Source organism: Gossypium hirsutum, chromosome A10, assembly GCF_007990345.1.
Source record: "Gossypium hirsutum isolate 1008001.06 chromosome A10, Gossypium_hirsutum_v2.1, whole genome shotgun sequence".
NCBI lineage: Eukaryota > Viridiplantae > Streptophyta > Magnoliopsida > Malvales > Malvaceae > Gossypium > Gossypium hirsutum.
The window spans coordinates 2,120,633-2,143,707 of record NC_053433.1 but is presented as its reverse complement, the minus strand read 5'-3'; the positions used below and the strand labels follow the sequence as shown (position 1 = coordinate 2,143,707).

The 23,075-nt window shown below is 30.3% G+C and overlaps 2 protein-coding genes across 2 annotated transcripts; one reads left to right on the top strand and one right to left on the bottom strand.

Moving 5' to 3' along the window:
• Positions 1-2,346: 2,346 nt before the first annotated feature.
• Positions 2,347-7,759, bottom strand: LOC107924979 (serine carboxypeptidase-like 31). Its single transcript, XM_016855557.2, has 10 exons — positions 7,411-7,759; positions 6,967-7,074; positions 6,767-6,862; positions 6,458-6,550; positions 5,191-5,273; positions 4,799-5,089; positions 4,571-4,701; positions 3,631-3,726; positions 3,429-3,534; positions 2,347-2,690 (listed from the first exon to the last, which is right to left on the bottom strand). The coding sequence occupies exons 1-10, from the start codon at positions 7,709-7,711 to the stop codon at positions 2,544-2,546; spliced, it is 1,452 nt and encodes a 483-aa protein (XP_016711046.2). The 5' UTR covers positions 7,712-7,759; the 3' UTR covers positions 2,347-2,543.
• Positions 7,760-16,868: 9,109 nt separating this feature from the next.
• Positions 16,869-21,464, top strand: LOC107924905 (protein GID8 homolog). The gene is made up of 7 exons (XM_016855480.2): positions 16,869-17,006; positions 17,142-17,232; positions 18,638-18,797; positions 18,892-18,998; positions 19,948-20,079; positions 20,155-20,311; positions 21,156-21,464. The coding sequence occupies exons 2-7, from the start codon at positions 17,179-17,181 to the stop codon at positions 21,275-21,277; spliced, it is 732 nt and encodes a 243-aa protein (XP_016710969.2). The 5' UTR covers positions 16,869-17,006; positions 17,142-17,178; the 3' UTR covers positions 21,278-21,464.
• Positions 21,465-23,075: the final 1,611 nt, after the last annotated feature.

Genomic DNA, 23,075 nt, shown 5'->3' with positions numbered 1-23,075 from the left:
ATTTATCGATTTAAACCTACTAATAATTTTATAAAAATATAAATTATGTCATTGAAAGATGAACTAAATCTAAATATTCAACATAGTAGATATATCAAAACTAATGTTATCAAATTGAACCTAAAATTAAAGTATGTCATTAAAGTAGAGATATTAAATTAAAAAGTATAGCATAAAAGAAGGGTTAAAATCAAATTAGATCATTTTTTGTTTTCTCAGGATAAAGCCCAACTTTAATCAAAACCTTTTCTGTTGATCAACACGAGCCCATCCATTGATTTGTAAATGGGCCACTTATTTAACAACTGTATTTTTATTTTTATCAACAAATGACAAATCAATATACTAATTTTCTAAAATACTTCAAATTTGTCACACAATTATGTAGATGAACATTTTTGGAAAAATCTTAGGGTTGAGGGTCCATCAAATGGGTAGTTTTTGTGAAAAATAGTTATTTTTAATTTAAATACAGTAAAATATATTAATATCTTCACAATTTCATAACTTCCGTTTAATAAAAGTGCGTTTGTTTTACAAAAAATAATTTATGAATTTTTTTTTGTATTTTCTTGTATTTATTTCATAGAAATCAGCTTGGTTAAAGGAAAATAACTTACAGGACAATGAAAAAAAAATTCTTGTAAAAGGACATACATTTTTAAAAAACATAAGTCATTTTCTAAAAAAGAGCTATGAGTAATTTTATTTTTATATAAAAATTAACTTAAATTACCTAATATTATTATATTAATAATAAATCTTTAATTTTAATTTTATTTTTTAAATATTAAAATAATAATATCATTTTCAGTATTATTATACATATTTAATTATTTATATTTGACAATATAATAAACTATTAATACAATTTATCATTTTAATAAATTATTTAATATTATAATTTTATTTTAATAATAATTTTTAAAAAAAATAAATTTTAATTAATAGTCTTCATGTTAAAATATTTATATTAATATATTAATAATAAATATATATACTACAATGATAAATGTAGTATAAATTAAGGTTAAAATATGTCATAAGTTCATTTACTCTTTAAAAATTCAGAATTCAGTCCTTGTAATTTTATTTTCAGGAATTTAGTCCATCTACTTTTCACCTTTTAAAATTAGGTCTAATTGTTAATATTATCATTTTTTTTGTCAATTTAATTGATGTGACATTTTTAAATAAAAAAACTTACTTGGTAGTCATGTAATTAAAAAATGACGTAGTAGTGAACCTAAATTTAATAAAATATTTTTAATAGCATTAATAGTTGGACCTAAATTTTGAAATCTAAAAAATAGGACTAAATTCCCAAAAATAGAAGTATAGAGACTAAATTTTAATTTTACAAAGAATATAAAGACTTATGACATTTTCTAACCTAGTATAAAATATGAATATTTTAATTATATAAATATGTGTCAATAAGTACTCTCGTATGTATAATATATATAATTTAAATTAAGTTTTAATTAGACATTATTTATTATCAAGTTTATATATGATATTGATTATTACAAAATATTATCTTATTATAAAATAAGTTTCGATTGTCAAAAGGAAATTGTATTATAATATTTTGTAACAAATATATTTATGTCATGTTCATTTCACAAAGAACAGTTTTTAGAAAATAATTTTAGGAAAATTTACCAAACAACGAAAAATATTTTATACAGAATCATCCAAATACAAAAAAAAAGAAGCTTTTCCTTAAAATCAATTCATTTTCTAGAAATCATTTTTCGAAAGTTATTTCCAGTGAAACAAATGCAGCCTAACTTACAATATCAAACACAATCAGGGATTTTTACTTTCGGATAAATATCGAAACTATATATGAACTTTGATTTAATGTACAGTGTCATATATAAACTTTGTTTTTATACGATTTTATATATGAAATTTTAATTCGATTCAATTTTTACAAATCACTAACAATATTTTTAAATTAGCACCATTTTACGTTGATATATTACATATACAAACAATTATATAAATTCAATATGAAAATAAATGTATATATTTATTTCTTTAAATGTGTACAATTGAATCAAAATTAAACTTTATGTACACATATGAGCCGTAATTTAAATTTCGTGCGTATACGTTAGAACAATTATTTTTAAAAACTCTCCGTATTCAATAATCTCATTATTTTTATTAGATTTCAATTAAACTCGAAATTAAATCAAGTTGAATTTAGACAACAATAGAATAGAATTCTCTTAATGATATTTTTCATCCACAAAATTACAAGACATTTCGATTGCTTTATGCAATTAGTCATCAGATATTGTTAATTTATATATTTGTAATGAGATAAATACAATATAGTGCAAAAAGGGACATTTTATTATTATTAATTCTGCTACAAAAAAGGAGGATTGCCTTACAACTGAAGGCATTCCTATTGATTTTGCCTTATTTTATTCTCAATAGTTGTTTAGGGTTTTAACGCATCTCCCATGCACCACTGCTCATATATATATATAGTACATTAATACTAAGACCAAAATCCTCAAAAAACTTTATCTAGAGGAAGGTGGGGTTTCCCCAAGGAGAAAAGATGAGAAAAAAGCCAGTGAACTGCTTGGTTTGAAGCAAGGCACTGCATGCCCAGCTCCTCTGAATGTTGCAAATGTTAGTCCTTTGTATTCTTGGAACCACCCACTCACCTGACCACAAGAACAAATGAAAAATATACTTGGTAATTTTTTCTATCTTAGTCCTTCAATTTCTTTTGTCCATATTAATTTTAAAACTTGACAAATTTTCTTAATTTGGCCCCTAAACTTAAGATTTTGTCAAAGGAATAATATTATGGTGTTTTGAGATTACACTACATGATTATTTTTAAAAAATAATACTTTTATTGTACTTTTTAGAATTTATATAATTTTTAAAATTTTCAGGGCATGATGTGACGTAACCTCATAATGCCATGTCTCTGCATTTTAATGGAATTTAATTTTAAAGACTAAATTGAAAAAATTTGTTAAATTTTAAGATTAATATAGACAAAAATTTTCAAAAAGTAAATTAAAAAAAGTTATTAAATTCAGAGACAAAATGGAACTTTGTCCCATTTATATTATATGTAGAGAAAGATGGATTATTAAATTAAAATCGATAATATGATGATAAACAACACCAACTTTAGAGAATCAATAATCCGATGATAATAATCTCAAAAAATAATATTAAAGTAGAGGTTTTTTTTTTTTGTTTTTTTAGTGTTAGTCCACTAAAACCATCACATGGTAGGGTTTAGTTAATTAATTTTTTTTATAACAAGGTGGGCATTGTTTCATGATGTCACAAATAGAGCCACCATGATAGAATATGATTAAATTAATAGTTAAAACTTAAAAGCCAGATGTTTCCATTTTCACTATAATTGTCATCATCAATACCTGTTTTTCATGGTACCATGGTCTCCATGTCTTAGTTATGGGCAACCCCAATGCACTTATGCTGTATCTGGTGGACAAAACAGGAACTCTTCCATCTGTGTCTCCACTAAACCACTCACAAACCGATCACAATCAGATGTGTATATATCCAGAGACAGAGAATATGAATGTTTGGGGGACTGTTTTGAAACATGAAAGTTACCTATAGACCCAAATTCTAACTCCAGCAGCAATAAGTTTTTTGTATACGGGAAGCACTGATGGTTTTGAATCTGTCCAATTCTTATATATAGTCATGCTGCATATGGCAAAAAGGCAACAAAACTGTTAAATTTAGCATTTGAAAACAAGAGTAAATATATACGTAGGTATTCGAATTTGGCCATATTTATTTACTTGGTAACTAAATTTTCTTTATAGACTTAAGTGATATTTAAACTTGGGAACTGTGAGTTAACATGGTACCTTTTTTTATGTACTCGACTAATACCTTTAAAATATGTGGACAATCAATAGCATAATAACACGTAATAGTCTCACATTTTGATATGTGACAAAAATAAAAAAAATACTTTTAACAATGTCCACGTTAGCATATTTTAATAGTGTTATTTAGGTACCAAGTTGACTTATAATTTCTATGTTTACGTGTACTAATTAGGTCCAAAAAAAATTAGATACCAAATAGTTATAATTTGTCTAGCTCAAGTTTCTCCATATATATTAACCCTAAAAACAACAATAGTTATAGGGGTAAAAATATCATGGAGGCTCCTGTACTAGGAGTCAAATTACATTTTTTACTCCACTTTACTCAAAAGATGGGCAAATTAATCGTTTACGTTAGATCAAAAAGCAAATTGATCATTTATCAAAAAGTAAATTGGTCATTTCTTTTAAAAATTTCATCAATTTTAACTATTAAAAATTTGTATGGCTAACGAAATAACCACATGACACATGTACCTTACTAACGTATAATGACCAATTTGCTCTTTGATCTAATGTATAAGGATTAATTTGCCCATTTTTTAAGTAGAGGAGGTAAAATGCAATCACTCCTAATATAAGGGCCTCTATAATACTTTTACCTAGTTATAAGCTTATAATCATTGCAAAGATATGTGTAAAAGCATTATTACTTGCAGATGCTCCAGTTCTTGAAGTGGTGACCATCACTAACATGAAGAGCTTTTTGAACATCGAGTCTATTGTAGAAAGCTTTTGCATAATCATCAAGGCAAGGATCAAAGCCACCCATAATCCTTGGTATCTGGTAACCATGGAATCACTATGTCAAAAACTTTGTTTTAAACAAGGTGATATGTTGTATTATAGAAAATGGAGCATGTGATATTTATATCAATCACCATATTGGATGTTCGTTTCATCATGACTTGCAGCATCGATAGGTCATCGGAAGCTGCGGTGTCTCTGATACATAGCGGAGTGTATAAGCTGTAAATATCGATCTCGTGATATTGTTTGAGTACTTCATCCACACCTTGACTACAAATTTCACTGCTCCATGTATCATTGCTCTTAAAATCACAGCTCTCAATGATGATTTTGTAAGTTTCATCAGATACTATAGCATGACTCCAAGCATAATCCACCATGCCTCTCCAGTCTTCAGCATCATTTGTTTCTGGATTACCTAACTGTTACACATGTAGGAAATTTTCAGCTCCTTGAGGAACCAGCCAAGCAAGCAAGCCATAGTCTAGTGTGAAAAATAAGACCAGATTGAGTAGTACCATACCAAAATACCCTTAAGCTCAATATAAAGTGAAGGATCCTTGTTGTTGTCATAAATGAGATCAGCCAGCTCTGGCACATATTTGCCTGTGAAAAACAAGAGTTCATAAAACATATACTTATTTTGAGTGCCTATGGATTCATCACGAGTCGAAATGAACCGAAATCTCCTGTCTCGGATGAGTGCTCTTATCCGTGCCTCTTGAATAACATAACCCCAATTTTTTAATTTATACAAATTAAAAATAAAAATAGTTGAAGATTGCCTCAACAAATTTAGTATATCAAATTTTGAAAAATTGATTTTTCCAATTAAATTTGAAATATTAACCAAAAAATTAAATTTTTATTTTTTTATATGTCTTACAATTTTTTATATATAAATTATATAATAAATATAATAAATTATTGTATGAGTCAAAAGTTAGATTTAAATATACATGTTCAAAGGTTGAACTATCCATCCAAAATTTTGAAAGGGTTTAAGCAAAATTAGGTGAATTTGATCAAGTTTTGAGGTTTTTATCCTGTGTGAAGTCGAGCTTTAACAACTAAATACTTCATTGACATTATGCATAGACTCGACCTAAATTTGACTTGACTCAATTCATGAACGTCTCTACATTTGAAGCAAACCTCATCTGAAACGTCATCTTTTTTTTAAAAAATTATTTTTTAAATTCAATATTTTTTTTCTATTAATATATACTTTGTCTTTTTATTGATGAAAAAATATTGAATCTGAAAAATAATTTTTTTTTTAAAAGAAGTTTATAGGTTGAAATTTTTTTAAATTTAAAAGTGTTTATGAGTCAAGCTGAGTCAGATTCAGGTTAGGCCTATGGACGTATATAGTTGTTCAAATCCAGCTTGACTCAAAATAAAAGCCTCAAATTTTATAAAAATATACCTATATTTGTAAATATTAAACCAAGATCATTTAGGTGTGTCAATTTTTTATTTTTAAAAATAATTAATTTTATTTAATATTAAGTAAAAATAATTTACTACTATTATATTTTTTTCTATTAAATTTCTAAACATAAATAATTTAATATATATTTTTTATATTTACATTATAATATAATATTTTTTATGATATAAATAATATAATGGACTTGGAGTTTGAACGGATAGACCAATTCTTGACATTATGTTATTGAAGGGGCATGTATGGGGGCACCCGTCCAGGGCAAGGGATTTCGGTTCAGTCGGAATATGGTTTGAGAATCACTCTATTGAGTTAAAAAGTAAAGTTTTCAGAGTAATACCCGCATAGCTTTCTCCAGCTATGTAAAAGGATCGTGTTCTATACGACGGAAACATCACGAACCACTTATGCAGGAAAGTGTAAGCATCGTTTGCTGGTGTAAGTAAATCCATGGCAGAAACAAGCATAATTCAGTTATACAAGAATAATCTTTCTGGTAATCTGAATAATGATCAAAAGCTGCTATTATATGATTTATATACATAGAAGCTACACATACTTTTTCATGCATGTATATAGATTGTGAGGAACAAAAGATAATAGCAATAATTTGCAGGCAAGAGAGTTTTGTTTTTGGGGTTAAACTCACCGGTGAACTCATCTCCTATATTTCTGTAATCAGTAGAAATATTTGAGTATGAAAATCCAACACCAATTGGAGATTCTAAGAATAACATATTGGCTTCTGCATCACCATAGACATTAAAAAAAATTCTTAGTATAGGTGAGAGCATTACTTAAAGAAGATATACAAGTGGCTAGAAAACGATAAGTTGTCGACTTTTACACCTTTATTCCATGAGAAGTTATTAAATTTAATTCCACGGCCATCAGTGTCCACTATGAAAGGACCAATCTCTTGAGTCGCACCATATCCCACAGAAGAGCACCCAGGACCTGAAACATATAAACTTGTCAGCTTATTAGAGAGCATAGAATAAAGGAAAAACAATGACCTCCACTAAGCAATAACATGTGACAATGATCATGATATCTTACACCTTATGATATTATATCAATTATTTCAACAAAAAAGTTCATTTATATGGCCCCGGTCTGTCTAATAACCAGGCAACACTCTGAAAGTGAAGAAATCTGTGATATCTTTCTCTTTTTTCTCTCCTTTATAGATGGAGGTAAGATATATATATATATACACACACATATATAAATATGCATATTATACACTAGACCAAGAGGTGAACAAAACAATTTAATCTATATTAATCTTACCTCCATTAAGCCACAGCACCAATGGTTTTTCATCAGGCTGAGACATAGCTTCATAGAACCAATAAAAAAGTGCTCTTCCATTTTTTTCATTCACAGTGACATAGCCAGCATAATGTCGGAAATCAACAGGCGGTTGGCCAGGCAAGTTGGTAACGAGATGATCATCATTATTTCCTAGGGAACTCAATCCCTTCTTGTTATACCACCGCCAATGGCTACCACCAGTGACAGGAAGTACTGATGATATGGTTGAAACAAAAGCCAGCATAATGAAAACAACCACTTTTAGCCCAAAATCCATGTTTGATTATAGAGAGAGATACAAATCAGATGGATGATGAGTAGCAAGAAGATGGCATATCTATTTATACTGCTTCAGTATAGGAACTATTACAAAAGTACAAAGATAGAGAAGAAACTGTCTTAGGTGGCACCTTGATTTTTTTTATATATGATTGTATGGCAATATCTGACATGGATTTTAAACAGTTTTCTAGAGTGTTCAAAGGACGGTGGGTATCTCTTGTTGGGTTGTTGAATCATGGTAATGCGAAGTACATGGATAATCATGGTAATCTTTATTATTTATCAAAGCAATGATCACTATCAATACTATGGAAAAAAGTTTGATTCTAAAATTAACAAGAGATATACTACTTGATATCCAATCTGTGATTATTTGTTGATTAAACAAAAAAGTCTTGGAAATTTTGAGTAACTAAGTAATGGTCTCAATGTGACTTACAAGTTTTATCCACTCCCATGAAACCCAATAAATTTACTGTTTTACACTGCAATCCATGCACTTTATGCCCTTTTACTAGTGACTTGCAAATTTTATCCATTCCCATGAAACCAATAAATTGACGGCCAAAAGTATAAAGGAGATATTTATATTAAAAGTTGAATTATATTTTATTATTTTTAGTAAAAAATTAGATAAATAAATATTTATACATTAGATTAAAGAGCAAAATGATTATGTGGACTATATGACTTTACACTCTTGTGAGCTTGATGGATTCTATGGAAGTTAATTTAACAAGTTTGTTTGATCTCATTTTGTGGCGTATTTAGAAGAATAAGAATTTATTTGTTTTCCAAGACCTTTCATGGAAAGCTGATAAGATTATTAAAGTTTCCGTTACTTGGGTGAGAGAATTTTTGTCCACACATAAGGAGGGCTTTAATCAAAGTTGTACCTCCACTGAGGCGGGGAGCCTTTACTAGATAAATGGGCTCATCTACGTACTGATGGGACAGTTAATTTGACTACAAGTTTTGCAGCTGCAGCGGAAGTGTTGCAAAATCACCTAGGGGAATGGATTTTGGGCTTTAATTAATTTTTGGGTGTGTGCTCAGCTTTCGAAGTCGAATTATGGGGCATTCTAGATGGTTTGTCCATTCTACAAGAACGGGAGGTAAATAGAATTTTGATCCAAATTGATAGTCTAGAACCAGTTCTGGCAATCCAAGGGATAATTTCAACTAATCCAAATTCAGCTTTGATTAGGCATATTCAGATACTACTTCAAGACAAAGATCATTGGGTGCTACGACACATCTCTAGAGAAGCTAATCATGTTGTTGATCAAATTTCTAAGATGGCTCCGACTGACTTGGAAGGGGTACAAAATTTGACAACAGCTCCTTTGGAGTTAATTGAGATTCTTGATTGTGATAAGTCTAGCGGTGCTTTCAACATTGTCAACATAGCTTAACTCTCTATGGTATTTGTATTTTTCACCAAAAAAAGAGAGAGCAGATTGATCATTTTGTTAAAAATTTTATCCAATTTTACTATTAAAAACGGGTCCATGTACCGCGTGCCATGTGTAATTATCTAGTTATTCCATCAGTCACGCCAGTTTTTAGCATTAGATATGGATGAAATATTTAACAAAAAGGACTAATTTACTCTTTGATTTAACATACAAAGATTAATTTACTCATTTTTTTTAGTAGAGAGGGCAAAATGCAATCTAACTCCAAATATAAAGACCTTGAAGCTTTTACCTAAATTGACTTTTTATTTTTGTTAAAAATATTCATATCTGATACATATTTAGACATGAATATAAAAATATCATCCTCAAAATACATAAAAAGAAATTCTACAGAAATGCATATAAATAAGTGCAATAAAGATAAACAAAGGAAGGATATTAAAAGGGAAAAAAAGCACCTGAAAAGGTAAGAAGCTTTTATTGTGATTATGTGGAAATTATCTTCCAAGAAAATAAGACAGGTAAACTCCCCTTTTTTATTTTTTCTTTGAAGAATCCCTATTAATTAAGAAAACATTAAAAAAAAAAGATTAGACACATTTAAGCTGACACAATGGTTAACTTCCATTTTTGTGTTTTTGATCCTTTATCCAAATCCTTCAAATATTAAATGGTATGATGGAACAAGCACATTTAAATGGTAATTCAAATAAGTCCATATTCATTCAGTCGAAAGGATCATAGGTTATTAAGAACTAGACAGACAGTCCATGGAGATATGATGGAACAAGTCCTGAATTGGTATTCAATTTTCTACACTCTTGTACCAATGTCTAAGATAATGTTCAAAATAATGGGAATTCAACTGTGTAACTTTTAACTTTGAAGTTTGAACATAAATCTTTGACTGGGAAAGCACATGAAGAATTTTACCCATTCTACCATGGACTAAATGCTCATATTAGAATTCAATCTTTTAGAGGTTGCTCACATAAGAATTAAACCTTTCAAAATAGTTAAACAAAGACTTAAAATTTGCAAATATGTTCAAATAAGGGATTTTCAGGTACTTCAATTTAATTTGTAAAAAAATTAAATAAATGCTAACATATTTAGAATAAAACATACAACAGCTGAATCAAATATTGCCTAGAAAGAAAAGAAAATAATCATAGCATAATTTGAAATATAATATACTACATATGAGAAGCCCTTATTTGAACACTTTTCAAACTATTTTAAGATTTAGCCTCATTTAAGTACACATTTGTAAAGGTTAGCATTTAACCTAGAAAATTTTGTGTTCCATTTTTCTTTCACTTCAATGATGGAATGGCTGACCATGAAAGCTGAGATCAAACATGTTCAATACGTATCCAAACCAAGGGACAATCGTTAACAAAGGGGATACATACTTGCATAAATTCTTAATATATATGTATGCATGGATATAGTGCTGAAATAGTTAGCTTCTTTGACAAACATACAAACAATATGGTTGTTTTTTTTTTCAGTTCTGCATATACAACGAATAAATCAAGTCTAATTGGAGTGCTGTAAAAAGGTAGGACGAGTTAAGGCATTGGCTTGTATCAATTATTTACCAATCTGATGACCTAAAATTGCACTGTAAGTACTAACAGTAACAACTACCAAATATGAGGACCTTGAATGCTATGGTATTATTATTATCAACCCTATTCTAAGTTAGCATCACTGTCCAAAGAAAAAGATGGGAGGTTAAATCATTTGAGGGTCAGAGAGACTATTGCAGAGTCCACAATGGTCCACATCTATGATTATACAAAGACTACAACAGAACATGGCAGTATCTTCATGAGAAATGACTACCTTATTGCCAATGAATTATCTTATCAAGAAGTATAGCCAATATGTCTGAAAAGACATGGTGGCATGCATATTCGAAACTAGTGGTTCTTCTGAAATATAGAAAGAGAAACCAACTGTTTTTAAGCATCTTCATCATCACAAAGTTGAAAATTGAAGTTTTTGTGGCGAACCTTGTGCGTTATGACTCTTGAATCTGATGAACCCCAGGTGGTGAAGGAACCATCAATTAGGCTGTTGAACAAATGACCTGGATTCCAACTTTATAATTCATTGAATAATGAGATGGGAAAACATACCATAGGTATTCAATGTGTGAATTGTTGATGTCTTTTTTTTTTTTTAAGGTTAAATCATATTGGAGTTAAAAAAAAATTTTCTGTTAAAGTTAGCGGGACAAAGCTAAAAAATTACTTTAAAGAGGTTAAAAATGAATAATAATTTTTTGAAGATTAAAGTATAATTTTATCATTATATTAACTTATGATTTGACAAAATTTAAAATGTCTCTATAGCAAATTTACCACTTTGGTGGAGGGAGGTAAGGCGTGCCCCCGATCTTTGCCTCTGCAAGTTAGGTTCAAAATTTGGCAATTATTCCCACACTTCTGCAATTCAAGTTAGGCCCTGAATTTAACAATTATTTTCACATTAGGCTTGAACTTTTTTTGTCTAAATTAGTCTCTGAAAACCCTAAATTTGAAGCCTTAATGTGGGAACAATTGTCAAGTTCAAAACCTAACTTAAACCAAAATAAAAGTTCAAACTCCAATGTAAAAAAATTATCAAATTCAAACCCCAAATAATGATTTAACTTTTATTTATTTATTTTCTTTTTGATTTGCATTTAATACCAACTGATATATAACATCATCCCATGCATCAAAGATAGTCCTAAACAAAGTTTCCATAAATAGTTTAAGCACTCCTTCTAAAAGCATTAGTGAAACATAAACAAATAATAGCTAGATGTGATGCTGATCCATCCCATTGTAATATGACAAATGCTCCCTTTAGCTAGATAATAAATATGAGATAAAATAACATTAAATCTTTTTGCTTCACTTATTGTAGTAGTGACATTCATCACACAAGTGCTCATCCTGTTTTTGCACCAAGAGGTGGCACCTAAAAAGCAAAACTGGCTAGTCTACTTTGACTCTATACTGCAAGTCCTCAACCTAATTTATATTGGCCAAATGGATGTTCACCTAATCCCTTGCTAAACACTTTTTTTCATTCATATTGGCATCAATCCACTTCCAGTAATCATGAATGTATATAATGTTAAAAAAAGAAAAGGGCGGATCTTTGCTTAAATTCATTATAGAAAGCATTATTGTTTTAACTAATATATGAGTGTGCATCACTATCATCATATATTCTCAATCAACATTGTTATCAGCTAAGGTAAATTTGCCTGCAACCTTGAGAAAAGATTTCAGAAGGTTGTTTGTTCTAAGGAAAACCAAGTTTAAAGTGGTTCTACTCTATGTTACACATACACGGAAATGGATATGGGATATGGTCTTCCAAGAACGCTCCAAATCCATGCCAAACATGTTCTTATATCTGATACTTACATCCGTAATATATATCATTTAAAAGACATATTGCTGCCAGAAAGGGGCAAGATTAAAAGTGCTTTAGTACATTGATTGGTAAAATCAATTCAAATACACTTTGAACAGTTTGGTACAATTGTATAACCCCTCTTGATGCCTACATGATTAAGCTGTGCCAAGAAAACCTCTCAACAAATTAACATATAAAAAATACCTATACCCTTTTCTTGGTTTTCTATAATATGAAGCCTATAAAGAGGTAATTTCTAGTACTCATTTGCCAATCACAGTGGTGTTATTCCTTCTTCACATGATACAAACAATGTAATAGTTCTTCTCACTACAAGACATAAGATTTGTGATTCTATTTTTCAGAAAACAAGTGCTTAAGCCATTCATACCCAGTATCTTTTGACCTATGTTATAGAGTTTTACACATACAAGAGACTATGAAAAAATGGTGGGTGATATTGGTAATCAATTGTCGTCTGACTATTCTGAAGCATGAGAAGACACAAACGGCATGTGGAACATATTATGTATAAAATTTCCAATGGACCAAAAATCTGATTCTGATAAGCCTCATCCTTGAGAAAAATCTATCTGTCACATAACATCTTAAGAACAGGTATTGTGTAAAATGATAATATATTTATTCTTTTGCCACAATTGTTTGACCACAAAATTTGATTGCAAAATGCACAATTTTTATTTGTTTGTTCTCATTTTAGTGGGGGCTCAAGCATTATCAATTTTCATGATGACCTAAGAACTTGTGCATTGACAACCAGATGATAAGAGTACACTATCTTGAAAAGGTTTCTGGATGAACTTATCTCATAACTGTGTATATAAATTAAAGGGAGTCTGAACTACTTTCTGAATGTTGACTATTTGAAATGCTTCTCATCAAGGTAGCAGCATAATCATTGATTATATTAAATCAAGCAGACTAATCTAATAATGCTTTAAAAAATCAAAATATGGCTGAATTTCCCTAGAGAAACCCTTTTTGGCTAGCACAGGCAAGCCCCCAAATTTTGACCTACTTTCACTTTGCTCATCACTGAATTTAATTATAAAATGCTACCAAGGAACCAATAGAGCCAATACCTATCTATGATCCTCAAATATTATTTCCATTTTTATTCCTCTTTTGTGCTTTTGAAGGTTTCTACTTTCTACTGCCACTAACAAAAGTGAACAGAGCATTTGCAGCACTTATTTGACCTACCTAACATGGGGAATGGATTGTGGATAAACCAAAAGTTTCACATGATTAATTCTTACAAGCTAGTTTTTGGCTATTTTCCTTGAGCATTTAGCCAAGCATGTGAAAAAGTATTATTATGAAATTACAGCCTAATAGGACCATAGTATCCTATCCATTTGGATGTATTGGATTTCAAAGAGATGTAAATGATGTAGTTACGGATGGAAGCGAAGCGGGTAGGGTAAATATTGCTAAATCCATCATTGTTCTATAATTGGTACCATATATTTCACCACTCACCACACTCCACTATACATGTATAATCTTAAAAATCATTACTACCTCCATCTATGTTGGAAACATCCATCCCGTCCCACCCTGCTGCACTTCAATTTAAATTTGTTATTTATTTTTAATATTTTCAATCTTTTTAAAGATAAGTAAATATTTAAATATAATTTTTCAAAAAAAATATTTAATCATAAAATATATGGATTTTTTTCAATATTATGTTATTAAGTTTTTTTTATCATTTTAATATTTTTATATATTCAAAGATAGAACAATAATTTCATATGGTGGAGTGGGTCGAGGTGAGATAAACAATTATTACAACCGCTCCATACAAAGTCGATCAATTCATAATCCATCGAACGGTTCGGGTTTTACCATCCCTAAATCCAATTGGATATGAACATTCAAAATTGTCTTTGTTTCTTATTAGATTCGACACAACAAATAAATTGTGTATACAATTGCTCACTGAAATCATGGTAAAAGCACCATTAAGGCCCATGTATTAGGATTCAAATTGTATTTGCCCGTCTATTGAAAATGGTAAATTAGTCCTTGTACGTAAGATCAAAGAGTAAATTGGTTCTTTCTATTAAAATTTAATCTATTTGTACTGTTAACAATAACATATGGCGTGTCATGTGTATGTCATACTGTACAGGGTCTAGTTTTTAACAATAGAAGTGGATGAAAATTTTAACAGAATGACCAATTTGCTCTTTAATCTAATGTACAGGAACTAATTTGCCATTTTTTTAGTAAAGAGAGTAAAATGCAATCCAACTCTTAATACAGGGACCTCTAGAATACCAGATCACCATTCCCTTGGTCAACTATCCAAAAATTAAGCATTGAACAATTTCTTGGTTAATATTTTTTTTATTTACTTCATTTCATATGAATTAGTATCACGATTTTTAATCTTTATTTTTTGAGACAATGCCTAGAATTACCTATAATCTCTCCCCAATCCTTAAATAAGAATATAATGCGCTTTAACGCACTCGAACCGACGTCTTCTTACAATGACAACAATACCAATACTAACTAAACTAACACTCAATCGACAATTCCCTGTAAAATCTAATCAACTAAACATAAATCAAATCATTTAGCTATTATCACACTTCGGATATACGTGGAAACCACCTTCCCTAAGAAACAGAATCTTTTCCAAACTGTATCATGTGAGGCTACTAGGAGATATCTAACAATAGCACCATCCTCTCTCATCAATATTTAGATCCCCTAGCTTGCATACCTAATTTAATACAGTAAGCAAAATCACCTGCAATTATGAAATGAGATGAGACTCTCCTATGTATGTATGTATGTAGTGCCCTGTAGACAGTAGTTGGAGATGCATGTATTTTCAAGGTCAAGAACTCAAAGCAAGCTTTGTTCTATCAAGTAGTAAGGAATGAGGACCATGAGGGCTAAATAATACAAATCAAAATCCCCAAAATAAAGCCCCCCTAATAAAAAGGAAACACACCCTACTGTCCCCTTCACTCTCCCTTTAGGGTCTACAAACAATAATCAACTGAGAAAAGCAAAATTCATTTTTCATTTTAATGAGGTTGATGCATCCACTAATTCTAGTTTGTATAGGATTTTCAATAATTCATGTACATAAGTAATATAATAGCAATAGCTTTCAACCTAGCCCCCAGCAGCCGGCCTATTACAATTCAACATGCTTTTGTAGCAGAAAGCTTACCTCATAATCTCAATTTATGCTGTATTTATGAGATATGAGCTTCGAATACATAACGAATTTTGGAGAGAAAATGAATATATTTATTTTAGACGAGTATTGATATAATTCACATGAAAGTACGAGTAATATAATATAATTAAATACTAAAAATTTTGTAACAATTAGATTAAACTAGAGCTCTTAAGTTTCAAAACAACACCCGCAATTCAATCTAGCAAATGATACCAAGGTTCAAGCCCCGCTTACTTCAATCAATAATTTCAATTTATGCTACTAAGACTTTTTATGTCGCTTGAAGTACTTATACCCGCCATATATTCGAACAAAGATATGAGATATGAGCTTCAAATACATAAATAATTTAGAGAAAAAAAGTAGACATACGTAAATAGATACTGATGTAACTCAGATATAAATTCGAGTAAAATATGTAATTAAACATTAAAAAATTTGTAACGATTAAAGTTAGAATTTTTAAAATACAAAACAATACCAACAAAATACCAAGGTTCAAGCCCTGAGTAACTCATCTCTATCCTCAAAAAATTGCAGTATGTGCTTGTTTTGATAAAAGAAAAATAATGAATTCAAAATAATAAGACTAATTGTAGTAGAATTTACTATGAAGGATCAAGGAAAGGACCAATTACCCAATACTCCGTAATCTGTTGAAATCCAAGTTGAACTGAGTCAAGTTAATAGAATCACTAGACCGAGTCTCCTAGCCCAACTCAGTCATCATAGCCCAATAAACAAGTCATCTTCACCAACCCAAAATGTTATTTTTGGGTTAATTCCACAAAAAGTTCTCAACTTTTTTGGTTAATTCTACAAAAAGTTCCAACTTTTAAATTGATTTCTAAATGTAAAAAAAATTAAATTAAATTCTAAAATTTGAAGTAAAATTTATTTTTAAAACACTTATTATCTGTCTTACCCAAATACGAAATTACTAAAAATTTAATTTAAGCATTTAATTGGAATGTTTTAAAATTTAGGACCAAATTAAAATTGTAATCATGGTTTGAGTACCTTTTATCGAATTAACCCTTATCTGAAGCAATCATAAAGCGGCGCTGCAAAAAAAGGGAAAACGAAGGATTGCTGCGGCAAGAATTCTTTTGAAACCCAAATACTAATAAACCCAAATCTTTTTATCGTTTATTAATTAATATTCTAAGTTAGCTACGCCTTGCAATTTCAGTTATTTCTAAATCTATCTCTCTAAGGTATCTTCTTTCTGCTAATTTCTGCAAAATTAAGGGTATTTTTTGTTGGCTAATTGTTCGGTGGATTCGGGAGATTAAAAAGTTGAAATCTTTTTAATGTAAAATTCTGGGTTTTTATTTTTTATATTTGAGAAGGTTTGGGAAATCAAATGGGAGTGAAGGTAGAGCACTGATGTCACTGTTTTGGATTGTAATTCGTCGATTAGCTGAAATTGAAGAAAGAATGGTATATTTCCCTTTTTCTTCTTCTTCTTCCTCTTATTATTATTTAATTTTAATTTGATGATCAGGGATAATTTTATCATTTACTCTCTTTTTTTGTTTTTAAAGAATTTGAATTTGTAATTTATAGCTCAAAAAGTTAATAAAAAGTTAGTTATGTCAATATGTAAGATTTTGTGTATTAGAGTCTACATTTAGATAAGCAATGAAAATGTTTATATGTATTGAAGTATTATGCATGAGGGACATGATAGATTACCTTGAAATGGAATCTTGCTTGAAGGCATTGAATTAGTAGTTTATATGATGGAAGTGATAAATGGTTCTAAATTGTTTTAATGATAAGAATTTTGAAGTTGCAATTTATAGCTCTGAAGTTATTTCAAACTTGGCTATGCCAATATGTAAAGATTTTGTGTCAGAGTTTACATTTAGATATTGTTGAAGCAATGGAATATTTACCAATTGTCTGTATTTTACTTGTATTCAAGTGTGATGCATGAGAGAGGCGAATTCTTGGTGCGGATTTCCTAGCTTCTTTAGGTTATAATGTTGATATTGAGGTTACCAAGTTTAATGATCCACTTGTTGCTGTCATAAGACTTCTACAAAATGATTTCTTAGGTGTGATGCATCCTAGAGCGGCTGTTAAAGCGGATTTTTCACGCTCATATGTACCAAAAAAGTATGATGCATGAGAGATATAATAGATTCCCTTGAAATGGAATCTTTGCTTGAAGGCATTGAAGTAGTAGTTTATGTGATGGAAGTGATTTATGTTTTCAAATTGTTTCATTGATAAGAATTTGAAGTCATAACTTATAGCTTAAAAGTAGTAAAAATAGCATGGAAGGCGCCGTACTATGAGTCAGATTGCATTATAACCCTTATACTCAAAAAATGGGCAAATTAGTCCATGTATGTTAGATCAAAGAACAAACTGGTCTTTTCTAATAAAATTGTCATCCATTTGTACTAGTAAAAATTGGTGCGGCAGGCGGAATAATCAAACAGGGACATGTGGATAAATTTTTTAATAGAATGACTAGTTTGCTCTTTGATCTAATGTAAAGAAACTAATTTGTTTCTTTTTATTAGTATAGAGGACAAAATGCAATTTGACTTCTAGTACAGGGGCCTCTATGGTGCTATTACCCTCAGAAGTTAATTCTAAGTTATCAATGCCAATATGTAAGGTTTCATGTATTAGATTTTACATTTTGATATTGTTGAAGCAAATGAAATCTTTAATCTTGACAAAGAGAAATTTAGTTTTAGTTATTTTTGTTTTGAATTGTCAATTTTCGGTTTGTATTGAAATACTATGCATGAGAGACATGATTACCTTGAGCTTGTATCTTGCTTGAAGGCATTGATGTACTTATGTTTTCAAATTGTTTCACTTATAGGCAACCTCAAAGAAAGTGATTACAAGGGAAGAGTGGGAAAAGAGATTGAATGATGTTAAAATCAGGAAAGAAGACATGAATAAATTGGTGATGAATTTTCTTGTCACGGAGGGTTATGTCGAAGCTGCTGAAAAATTCCAGATGGAATCTGGAACCGAACGTATCCTATGAAGAAAACGAATGTTTTACTCTTGTTCTTTATACTTTTACTGTACTTAAAAGTATAAGTTTTATTTTTCCTTATTATTGAACAGCAGACATTGATCTTGCAACAATCTCGGATCGCATGGCTGTTAAAAAGGCTGTACAATGTGGAAATGTTGAGGATGCTATTGAGAAAGTTAACGATCTAAATCCTGAGGTACGATCCTTGTTTACAATGATGTTAAGCTATGCATTTACTTTCTGAAATGAACACGGATCTGTTTTATATCATTCGTTCTTTGTTACTATAATTCTTTCCTTCCACTGGTCTCTATGAAAATGTGAACTTCTCTTATTAATGTAATGGAAGAAGTAATAGTGCATAACAGCAAAGGGAGTTTGTACTAATAAGAAAGAATTATGTTAGGTTAAAATATGTCATAAGTTCCTATACTCTTTGGAAATTTGGAATTTAGTCCCTGTACTTTTATTTCCAGGAATTTAGTCCCTCTACTTTTCAAATTTCAAAATTTAGGTCCAACTATTAACACTATTCAAATTTTTTGTTAAATTCAGGTTAATTACAACATTATCTTTTTAGTTACATGGCTATCAAATGAGTTTTTAATTTAATTTCAAAATGTCACACAAACAAATTTAACAAAAAAAAATTCAACTGTGTTAGCAGCTGGACTTGAATTTTGAAATTTAAAAAGTAGAGGGACTAAATTCCTGAAATAAAAGTTAATAGAATTTTTTAAAAAGTACAGGGACTTGTGCCATATTTTCACCATTATCTTATTAATGCAATGATGCGCAATGAGAAAGAGAGTTTGTACTAATAAGATTAGTTAGAGAATTTTACACCTGTGATATCTTGTTTTTAGTCATAGCTAGATAAACTATTATAAAATCCATTATTATGACCTTGTTGTACTTCTAAATACAGTTGTTTTTCTTGTCTTTCGCCGGCAATAGTATTGAGAGCAATTAGGTGTTAAAAGGAGGCACTCATATGTTTAACTTTTTCGATTTGAAATTAGTAATCCCGTCTTCGGTCTTAGTTAAGCAACTTTGGAAAGTCTGTCATAAGGGTAGCGGATTCGTTTCAGATATGAATATTCTTTCGAAACTATCTTCACTTCTCAAGATTCATTTCTTGGCAGATATTGGATACAAACCCACAACTCTTTTTCCATCTCCAACAACAGAGATTGATAGAATTGATTCGAAATGGAAAAATAGAGGAAGCCTTGGAGTTTGCTCAGGAAGAGCTTGCACCGAGGGGAGAAGAGAACGTAACTATCCTTCAGTAATGCAATAAGAACTTTCTTATGCATATTTGAATCTAAGACAACATTTTTTTTCTGCAGCAAACCTTTCTAGAAGAATTAGAGAGGACCGTTTCGCTCCTGGCGTTTGAAGATGTTTCAAACTGCCCGCTTGGAGAGCTTTTGGACATATCACAACGCATTAAGACAGCAAGCGAAGTGAATGCAGCCATTCTTACTAGCCAGTCTCATGAAAAAGGTCTGTGTGTTGTCTTTTATTTTCATTATTTATCTACTTTTGGGGAGCCAACGATTGATTGCAAGTAATTAAAGACGTTGTGACCTTCATACCATGGTCTCCCAACATTGTTTTTGCAAGTTACTCGATACCAACTGTTTTTACCTTGGCTACTATGTATTTCCCTAGTTGTAAGTAGCAATATTCATGCAGCTATGTCTATTTGTCCTTCAACTGGTACTGCCATCATTAAGTTAGAATACAGTGCCTAGTATGTACATAGTAGATACAAAAAGGTCATAGAAGCCTTAATATCGACGATCAGATGTACTTTGGTTACTGAATTTATTTTATTTTGAGGGTAAATATCAAAATTATGCATCAGTTTTGGTCGTTTGTATAACCTTTTGAGGTAAAAGTACCATAGAGGCCCTTATCCTAGGAGTTGGATTGCATTTTGCCCCCTCTACTCAAAAAATGGGCAAATTAGTCCCTATATGTTAGATCAAAAAGCAAACCGGTCTTTCTGTTAAAAATTGTCCATTTTTACTGTTAAAAACTAGTCCTTGTACATCAGCGTGAGTTATGCGTGGCACGCTACATGTAACTGTTTGGTTATTTCGTTAGCCATGTCAATTTTTAACTGTACAGCAATTTGCTCTTTGATTTAGTGTAAAGGGTCTAATTTTCTCATTTTTTAAGTAGAGGGGGAAAAATGCAATTTGACTTGTAGTACAATGCCCTCCATGGTTTACCAAATGATTTTTTAGTCATATAAGTTGAATACCTCTGCATGTCCCGGTTTGATTCAAACTTTGAGATTAAGAAATAATAAAATGTTCTTAACCTGCTCGATCATTTACAGACCCGAAGCTTCCAAGCTTACTAAAGATGCTGATATGGGCTCAGAATCAACTCGATGAGAAAGCTGCTTATCCTCGCATAAACAATTTGTCAAATGCCACGCTCGAAGATCCCACGGTTTGAAACAAAGGTTCGAAAAACACTATGGATGAATCTGTAGTTGCTTTGAAATTGAAACATAGATAGAACTGAATGGAATCCAGTTAGGAATTTGTTGGATGCATTGCTATTTTGCTATGACGTATTTGACGTATTTGATGTCTTATCTTCATTTTTAGAAGAATTAAGTTGCCTTTTGGTTGGTCTTTTACTTTGTTCCAAGTTGAAGTTAGTGCATTTGTACAATTGATGATCATGCATTTTATCCCTTAAATGGGGAGGGATTCCATTAGACAGTTTGAAGCAACCAAAACAAAATTGTTATTGCTATGTTTTTCTCCATGGTATTTGCTCTAATATATTGAATTTTAACTTGTTACCAAGAAACGGGGTCAACAAATGAGGATAAAAAATGGGTCAAATTGTGGTTTTAGCTCAATTTTGATATTTGGTCGTTGACAGAATTTGATCCACTGTTCCGGTTGTAATGTTAAAGCACCACTTTCAATATAAAAGAAATCCGTATCAGAATAGACATTTTTAAGGGAAAAAAAATAGAAATACTGAGTTAGGTTGCATTTTATTTTCTCTAGTTAAAAAAATAGGTAAATTAATTATTGTATCTTAGATTAAAGAGGAAATTAATTATTCTATTAAAAATTTCATGCATTTTATTATTTATTAAAAATTTCATCCATTTTTGTTTAGGCACACGAGATATGCCAAGTGTTCATTAATAATAAAAATGGATGAATTTTTTAATAGAAAGATTAATTTGTTCATTTTTTTAATAGAAAGATTAATTTGTTCATTAATCTTACGTATAAGGATTAATCTACTTATTTTTTAAATAGAAGAGACAAAATATAATCTGATTTAGAAGATTACAGGAGCCCGCAGATACTTTGCTAGTATTTAAACCAGAATAGTTGACTATGTTAATTAATTTAAACTAGTTAAATGGCGTTATAAAAAGTAAAGTTGTCTTATTATTTCAACATAAAATATAGATAGAGGGACTAAATTCAAAATTTAACCAAAGAAAATGCAGCCATTGAACAAGCAAATCATCTTCTAAGTACCTCCCAAAAAACCATAGCTGCAAGCTTTACCCTCTTTTATTTCTACAGAAACAAGATGAACAAAAACAGAACATGGAAAGCAAAACCAAAGAGATTGGTTTTTTTTTTACAATTTGATCCCAAAAACATAAACCCAAATAACATTCTCACACTCTGAAAATCCCTGCAATCTAGCAAGTTGGACTGTACTTGTTCCGACACCACAATGGCAATAACCATCATCAAAGTTTAGAGCATAACTTGAAGGATCATAATGGAACTTGAACTGCCTTTTCCTTCTTCTCTTCAAAGCTGCTTTCATTTTCCAAAAAAGGTTTCTGCATTGTTTCTTACCATAACTACTTGCCCATTCAAGCTTTTCCATGAAACCCTTAACCATTTTTTGAAAAAAAAAACTCGTAGAGCCTTATAGGGGAAGCAAAAATGGTATCAAAATGAAAGAACAATAATGAATGAAATTAAGAAAGAAACAAAAAGGGGGAGAAAAGAATGAATGGAAAATGGTGATACGTAGGGATGCTAAAATTCCTTTCCTAAAAGTAAAAAGAAAAAGAAGTGAATTAAAAAAAGGGATAGTATAGGCAAAGAGACCAGACTATGATGGTAGTATCACTTTTTTTTTATGCAAGATCTTTCCAAATCTTTATAAATATATAATTCGTAAATTTAGTATTTAATCCTAAATTTATATTTTTAAGAATTTAGGTAGCCTTTGTTATTTTCTCAATTTTTAATTCTAA

Coding starts and splice junctions, on each gene's coding strand:
- LOC107924979 (XM_016855557.2), bottom strand. CDS start 7,711: ATGGATTTTGGGCTAAAAGTGGTTGTTTTCATTATGCTGGCTTTTGTT. Junction 4,702..4,798: donor TGAAACGAACATCCAATATG/GTGATTGATATA, acceptor CATGGTTACCAG/ATACCAAGGATTATGGGTGG. Junction 2,691..3,428: donor CATGGTACCATGAAAAACAG/GTATTGATGATG, acceptor TCTTGTGGTCAG/GTGAGTGGGTGGTTCCAAGA.
- LOC107924905 (XM_016855480.2), top strand. CDS start 17,179: ATGTCACTGTTTTGGATTGTAATTCGTCGATTAGCTGAAATTGAAGAA. Junction 20,080..20,154: donor CACCGAGGGGAGAAGAGAAC/GTAACTATCCTT, acceptor TTTTTTCTGCAG/CAAACCTTTCTAGAAGAATT. Junction 20,312..21,155: donor TAGCCAGTCTCATGAAAAAG/GTCTGTGTGTTG, acceptor GATCATTTACAG/ACCCGAAGCTTCCAAGCTTA.